Raw genomic sequence first — 7995 nt, 5'->3', positions numbered from 1 at the left:
CGCTCTCTAATATAGACTCTGCCAGGATGGGTAGGTGCTTTTCAGGCCTACGTCACCGCCTCTCCATTTAAACACCAGATCCGGCTTTAAATAGTGAGAGCTGCTGAGAGCGGGGCTGGGAGGTGCGTGCTCCCGAGGCGAGAGCCAGGCGCGTGCGGAGCTCAGTTTATTTGTAGGTCCTTTTTTCACGCTGTAATTTCGCGCCTGTCGGGGGCTGCTTTCAGAGCCCCAAGTTTTTGTTTTGTTCCTAGCAGCAGCTAGGAATTACCTTCTTTTGTTTGTTAGGGGAAATATATCCGAATCGCTGTCCGTTTTTATTTACAATTTTCAAAATATGAAAACAAAGAATTTTTGATCAGATAGTCTAGTGATTTTCCTGTGTGCATTATTTTCAGGAATTAAAAAAACTGCTTTCTACAAAGTGTTAGCTGCAGAGGACTTGGTTTTTGTTGTATTTTGTTCAAATATTCAGGAAACAGGTTAGAAATACAGCTCCTAATATTTCATTATGTTTTTCTATAGTAAATCTAAAAGACACGAGGCCTTTCAGAGAAATAGATAAGTGCCTGAAGCTTCAGAATAGGACCATTTATGTGTAGGGGAATCGTGAGTAATTAGAGGGAAGAGACTTAGTGCAAACTGGATTTTAAAAAACTGTTAAGTAGAACTTTATCGCCTTGGATATTATTAACACAGTATCCAGTATAAAAATTATTTCAATTTATTTTTCAGCATTGCATCAGGGAATTAACATTTTTGAAGGAAACCTCCTAAGAAATCACTTAATAATGCCACTAGTGGCCCTCTGATAAACCAGTTTTCAAGTTTGAAATACCTGTCTTTTTAAAAATCAGGACAAACCTAAACTATTTCGTGAGAAACGGAAACTTTGACTCAATAGAGTGAAGAATTTTAGGTACTAGTTTATAAATTGCTTATTTCAAATAATGCCTATGTGCCCACATAGTTTTCAAAAATTCGTGTCTTGAGTGCTTTTCAAATTGTGAACAATTCTAAATTATTCATTGGGCATATACTTTGTGAAGCATACACGTTTCCCTTCTTTAAACTATAGTGCTTATGAAGCTGTTAAGTGATCAAGTTGTGAGTTCATTAAGGCACAAAAATAAAATCTTAAAGAATGATTCATTAAGTAGAGGAGTACCAGAAGAAAGCAAATTTATACCTATATATCTCTGGATCTCCAAGCAAAAGGTTTTTAGAGGTAACTGATTTGAGGAACACCACACCATCTAGTTTACTGAAAAGCATTATGTATTGTCAATTTGAGATTTATGCTCCCAATTTAAAATACATTGCCCTTCTAATGCCTTGAGGAGTCATTATTGATTAAAAAACAAAACACTATAGAGATACTTTTGTAATTCAGCAGTTAAATTAATTTAGTTAAGATGATGTCCATAGTCACATATACTTTCCTTATATGTAGAAACAGAATGAATGTTAAAGCAGGGACGATAGAAATGTTCATTTTGCAGATGAGTAATTTAAGCTTCAAGAGGCAGATTGGGCGAAATAAAGAGGTTAGTGAGTGAGTGGAACAGTAAAGCAAGAACCCAGATATTTGAATTGGTTTTCTTTTAATGAGAAGGAGTGAATAGTTTTTAATGGTTGAGGTAAATTGTACTGACAAATTTATTATTTGTATTTTGTTTGTTTTGTTTTCAGAGACAGGCTCTGGCCCTGTCACCCAGGCTGGAGTGCAATGGCACAGTCTTGGCTCACTGCACCCTTTCCCTCCTGGGCTCAAGCCATCCACCGCAACCTCCCAAATAGCTGGGACTATACAGGCACGAGCCACCACTCCTGGCTAATTTTTTTTGTAGATGCAGAGTTTTTCACCGTATTGTCCAAGCTGGTCTCAAACTCCTGAGCTCAAGCAGTCCTCCCAAAAAGCTGGATTGCTGGTGTTAGCCATTGCACCTTCCCTCATTATTTCTAGTTTTGACAAGGCAAGGACACATTTTCTTAGCAGTTCCACTGTGATAACAGTGTTGCTGATAGAGATGGTAGTGAAACATATTTCTGTTTGAAGTTTGCTTATGAGAACAAACCCTTGGTTTTATTTGGTAGCCATTAACTTTTACCTTAAGCAAGGTATGAAACACGAGTAATGACAGAGCATCTAAAAAACTTGTTAACCATAACTCTGTAATAATGGGGGATTTATAACCAGGGAACTCTGGTTTTGTCAAGGCAATTCTAGTTTTGTCTTCTGACATGACTTCCTTTTTTCTAACAGGTTAAAAATAGGACATGGGGAACAAAAAAAGAAGGATGTGGATTGGGCTGATTGTTTTATCTCTCACCTTGGAGTTTTTTAAAAAATATTTTATACTCTGAAAGTTCTTTCACATCTCTTCTCATTTTGCTCATTTTACCATTCAACCTTTAGAAGCCAGCTCCTTTACTTCCCCGCTCCGCCTTCAAGTAATACCAACAATGCAAATTGTAATAATCGTAATAATAAACATTTAGAGGATTCATGTTCATTATAATGTTCTTTTGCATTACCTGGGCAGTAGTAGAGGAGAAATCCTGGGAAGGAAATCAGTGTTCCTTGTTCCTTGGGACGTTCAGACTTCTTATTATGAGTGTATGAATAGTTTAATGATACAGCTTGAAAGGATAGATTGGGTCGGTCACTCAACAGAAGTTAGGTGATTTTTAAACCTGATTGTTCATTAGGTTGCAGATTATTACCAGGTAGATGACTGCCGTACATAGCATTCTCCAAAGTCTAAGATTTAGTTGTGAGATAGTGAGATACAGCAGAGTTCAAACCAAGCACGAAATAGTAGAAGCTAGACATAAGCAACCCGTACAGCTATTTTTGAACATTACATTAGGTGTTTTGACTACAACATAGGAAATTATAATTGGAAATTGTATGGACCTTGTAGTTTTAGTGTATGAATTGCATTAATCTTAAAATTTTTATTAAAGTATGCAGTTATCAAATCTAGTTTATGGCAAATGAGGTCTATTAGGGTGGTCATATCTTGAAAGTCATATATAGATAGTTGGCAAAGATGACATGTATTTGTTTTGAATTTGTGAAACTCTGTTATACATTATAACCTGTGAAAAACTGTCTTTTTCAAGTCTTTTATTTTTCCCTTGAAGCCTAAATTATACAGATCTGTGATTGAAGATGTCATTAATGATGTGAGAGACATCTTTCTGGATGATGGAGTCGATGAACAAGTACTGATGGAACTAAAAACTGTGAGTTTGTCTTTTTTTAAATATTCCTACCTTTTCCCCCCAACATTCTGTTTGGCTAGAAATGAATCTGTAATTTTTCTGTATGGTGAATGTTTAACTTTGTTGAAGGAGGCAGTATAGTTTAGTGACATGTACTGGTTTTAAATTGCAGCTCTACCATGCATTCTTCCTCTGACCTTAGGCAAGCTACTTTAATATTTCAGTTTCCTTATGTGTAAGATGGAAATTGGTAGTATTTATCTTATAGGTTTGTTTTGAGGGTTAAATGGAATAACCATATAAAATCTTAGCACAATGCCTGATAGTGGCATTAGTAGCTGTTATTATTGGACAGTTAGTATTCTACATTTTATGGTGTGATTACTTGACCTGCCTGTAAGAATTTTCTTGCTCTCTCTTTTCTTTTTTTTTTGACACAGGGTCTGGCTCTGTTGCCCAGGCTGGAGTGTAGTTGTGCCATCTGGGCTTACTGCAACCTCCCACTCCCAGGCTCGAATTATCCTCCCATCTCTGGGACTACAGGCACATGCCACCATGCCTGGTTAATTTTTGTATTTTTGGTGGAGATGGTTTTCAGCATATTGCCGAGGCTGCTTTCCAACTCCTGGCTGCAAGTGATCCTCCTGCCTCAGCCTCCCAAAATGCTAGGATTATGGGGGTGAGCCAGGGCACCTGGCCTTAATCTTGCGTTTTTTTTGTTTGTTTGTTTGTTTGTTTTTTTCTGAGACAGAGTCTCACTCTGTTGCCAGCTTGGAGTGTGGTACCACCATCTTGGCTCACTGCAACCTTCGCCTCCTGGATTCAAATGATTCTTGTGCCTCAGCCTCCTGAGTAGCTGGGACCGCAGGCATGCATCACCACACCCAGCTAATTTTTGTATTTTTCGTAGAGACGGGGTTTCACAGTGTTAGCCCAGGATGGTCTCGATCTCCTGATTTCGTGATCCGCCCACCTCAGCCTCCCAAAGTGCTGGGATTACAGAAGTCTTAATATACCTGTATTTTAAAGTGTGTTTAAGTTGTAGGGATTAAGTGCTTGATAAAATAGTTTTAGTTTCTTGGCCAGGCATGGTGTCTCAAGCCTGTAATCCCAGCACTTTGGGAGGCCAGGCCTGGCAAAGATGGTGAAACCCTATCTCTACTTAAAAAAAAAAAAAAGAATTTTAGGTTCTTGAAGTAGACCCTTTACATAGGCTAAATGTTTTAAATATATTTTACTTTAAGACCAGGTTTTCTGTATCTTGGATTTAAGCAGAAATATTTAGATTTTTTTTTTATTAGCAGTTGTGTTTTCCTTGTGTAGTAATGACTCATGAAATTATGGAATGTTTTTGATTAGAATAGTGTTTCTCAAAGTACACTTCATGGAGTCCTGGGCTCTCCCCTGGGGTTCTTTCAAGGAGTCCATAAGGTTGACTGAATGCTCAAGTCTGGAAAATCATAGTTTGCCTATCATTCTTTCAAGTAAAAATTGTATTCTGTGAGAAAAGTGACACGTTCAATTCACAACTCAAGTGCACAGGTGCTTTTCCTTGCGATAACTGTAAATAGGCAGCAGAAATGCTTTATGCGTACTTCTCATTCTGATAAACTGAATGTTAAAAAGATGAGGACTCATTGATATTAAGATATTCTGTAATGAAGTATGTTTACATTTGAAAGATCTGAATTCACTGAATTTGTATTTTCCAAATGTCCAATGGATAATGTTGGGAAACTCCAAAATGCAAGATAAATTAATGGACTTTCACAGTATGAAAAGTTCATAGTTATATGGTTTCATATTCTGCATTGTAGCTATCACTTAAACTAGAAACTGTCACTTAAAAATGCCTTTTCTTTTCCCAACTACTTAACTGTAAGTAGGCCGATTTTCTTTATATACCTCAGCCAAAACAACAAAGTGAAAACAGAGGCTGATATGAGAATCTGGCTATTTTCCTTTAAGTCATTTGTCAATCTCAATTTTATTTACTAAAATATGGCTATTTTCAGAAAAAAAATTATTTATGTTAACATATAATAGATCCATTATTTCTAAACAAATTAGTAAACATTAAAAAAACTTTGTTATAATTTCTATTACTGTAAGTATAGGTAAATGTAATTCACTTATAGAAAAGCTCTTTGAGAATCTCGGTGATTTTTGAAAGCAATAAAGGGTCCTGAGATGAAAGAGTTTAATAACTACTGGTTTAGAAGTTGAATGCTAAGCTCCTTTAACTCTATGTACAAATATGTAATCACAGTTAATAATTGTTAAGGAACATATGTTGTGGTCTCATTTGTCCTTTCAACATAGGTGTGGAGACTGCAACTTGGCAACCAGTTTATTTTATTTTTTACTTTTTAGTAGAGATGGGGTTTCACCATGTTGGCCAATATGGTCTCGATCTCTTGACCTTGTGATTCACCCTCCTCAGCCTCTCGAAATGCTGGGATTACAGGCATGAGCCACCGTGCCCAGCCCAGTTTATTTTAAATAAAGCAAATCTCACCTTGATTGTGGTGATGAGATAGGTCTTGGTGTATTTATTAATAGGTATCTACAGGAGACTTCTCTAGAATTTTCAATAAGAATATTCCTGTGTGAGGTAGGAAAAATATATAGGTGTGAAACAGATGATCAAGTATTTCTTTACTTTGAGAAGAATGTGTAAGAGTTACTAATAGTGAAAGGTAGGTATCTAAAAATACAAGTGTAAGAATGCTAACTCTGAGACATGAATTGGCAGAAGAACGATATAAATTGTTCAAGTGGCATGAAATAACTGAAGGATATGAATAATAAGAAAACAAGCTTATTTTGATTTCTTAGTGTAATGTGGAATGAGTTTTTTGAAATTTATGTTACACTCTTATAATGGTTGTCCTTGTAGTTTGTGACCTTGTATGGAAGATGCAGCATTTTTAGGTGTAGAAAATCAGTTCTAAAGATGTTAAGTAATTTTCTCTAGGTCAAAGTCTGGTGGTCAGTCTAGATTATTATCTACTCTTGGTTTTCACAATGAAAACCTGGAGAATTGATTTTTCTTGCTGTTAACAGTAGAATCAAGACATTCTCTCAAAGAGAATGAGCTATCTTTGAGACCTCCATTTTTATTATATATGACTTTTTTAGTACGTATTTTACAGGTAAATACACTGATTTTTAGTTTAATGGTTTTTTAATGACAAAGGTGACCTATTCAACTTTGAATCCCCAGCCTTTACCACAATTTCTAGCATATGTGGTTGGCATTCAGTATTTGATTGAACTGTTTGATAACAAATATGGCAACTGAATCTTAACTGAACAAAATAGTGTAATATTCTTGTTTTTAAATGGGCCATAATCTTCTATTTGGGTTGTATTGGAGTTAAAAATAAAATGGTTAGACTAAAATGAGTTGTTTTAATTTTAATTTTCTGGACTGAATTTCTTCAGGATCTCATTAGAATTTCTAGAATATGCCCTAGATTTAATAGACAGCCAGCATTGTCCAATAGAACTTTCTGCAGTGATGAAAGTATTCTATAGCTGTGCTCTTCAGTGTGGTATCAACTAGCCACATGTGCTTATTAATAAGCACTCAGAATGTGGTTGGTGGAACTGAGAAACTGAATTTTTTATTAATCTAAACTTAAATCACTGCATATGGCTGCTGGCTGACATTTTGGACTGGTCAGGTTTAGACATTCTTGCTTAGTAAAACAAAATTTAATTTTGTATTTTATGATTTAGAAAGACTGTCATTAGCTCTAGCCCCTCTCCCCACTTTTTGTGGCCGTTTTACAAACTTATCAAGAGCTTGTATAAGGCTTTAAAGGAAGAAGTGGTGAATTAGATTGAGAACAAAGATGAGTGATGAGAATCCATGTAATATGAGAGTTGATGAGGTAATGTAGAAAGGGAGATGATAAAAATATTTCACCCTCATCTTTGAGGTTATCTCTTTAACCACTGTGGGCCTACTTTAATGTGTGAACTACGAGAGGTAGAAAAAACGCCATAAAATACAGCCCTGGTTTTCAGTAAATCTGTATTGGAATGTAAATGTGTTTTGGATTAGTGAGTGACTATGGGTGGGAATGATACTGTAGAAATTCTCAACAATTCTCTAGAATTCAGCCTGATTTCTAGATTATCTAACCTACCTATGTCCAAACATCAAGTACTGTGGGAGATATAAAACATTTCCTCTCTTTTTAATAAAACAAATAAAATGAGAAGAGTTGCCTCAATTGGAAGTATATCTGAAATTCATTTTATCTGCCTCTGGTTCAGATTTCTCGGCATTGACTCTGTTGACATTTTGCACTGATTAATTCTTTGTTGCAGGGACTGTCCTATTGATTGTAGGATGTTAGCAGCATAGCTGGCCTCTGCCCACTAGATGCCAGTAGCTCCCTTCATTTGTAATGAAAGATGTCTCTAGACATTGCCAGATGTTGCTGGGGGGCAGAATCACCTCTGGTTGAGAACTATTCTAAATATATTCTAGTTATGTATATAAAGTACGTGATATACTCTAATCATATGTAAATACTTGGACCATAAGTTGAATAATAATCTATTTCATTTCATTTACTCTTAGGAAAAACTCTGTTTCTCCAGCATTATTTCTTGGGAGCCCAGAAATGTAATATATTTTATCCAGGAGCTAGATGTTTTGTGAAAGTAGAAGAATCCTTCATCCAGGAGCTAGATGTTTTGTGAAAGTAGAAGAATCCTTCAGAATTTGTAGCCCACCATGTTGCCAGGGAG

General features: G+C 36.0%; 1 protein-coding gene across 4 annotated transcripts in view; it reads left to right on the top strand.

The window, feature by feature from the left end:
* The window catches only part of GTF2A1 (general transcription factor IIA subunit 1), a 48150-nt gene that overhangs the window by 1925 nt on the left and 38230 nt on the right, over window positions 1–7995 (top strand). For 3 of the 4 annotated variants that reach the window (XM_035261209.3, XM_035261207.3, XM_035261206.3), the window contains exon 2: window positions 3148–3249. In XM_035261209.3, the coding sequence (XP_035117100.1) occupies window positions 3235–3249 (15 nt within the window). In that variant the 5' untranslated portion in view covers window positions 3148–3234. Of the gene's footprint in view, window positions 1–732; window positions 917–3147; window positions 3250–7995 lie in introns of all 4 variants that reach the window. The other variant, XM_078335563.1, reaches the window with a different exon arrangement.

The sequence above is a fragment of the Callithrix jacchus genome, chromosome 8 (genome assembly GCF_049354715.1).
Source record: "Callithrix jacchus isolate 240 chromosome 8, calJac240_pri, whole genome shotgun sequence".
NCBI lineage: Eukaryota > Metazoa > Chordata > Mammalia > Primates > Cebidae > Callithrix > Callithrix jacchus.
This window is presented reverse-complemented; position numbering and strand designations above follow the sequence as displayed.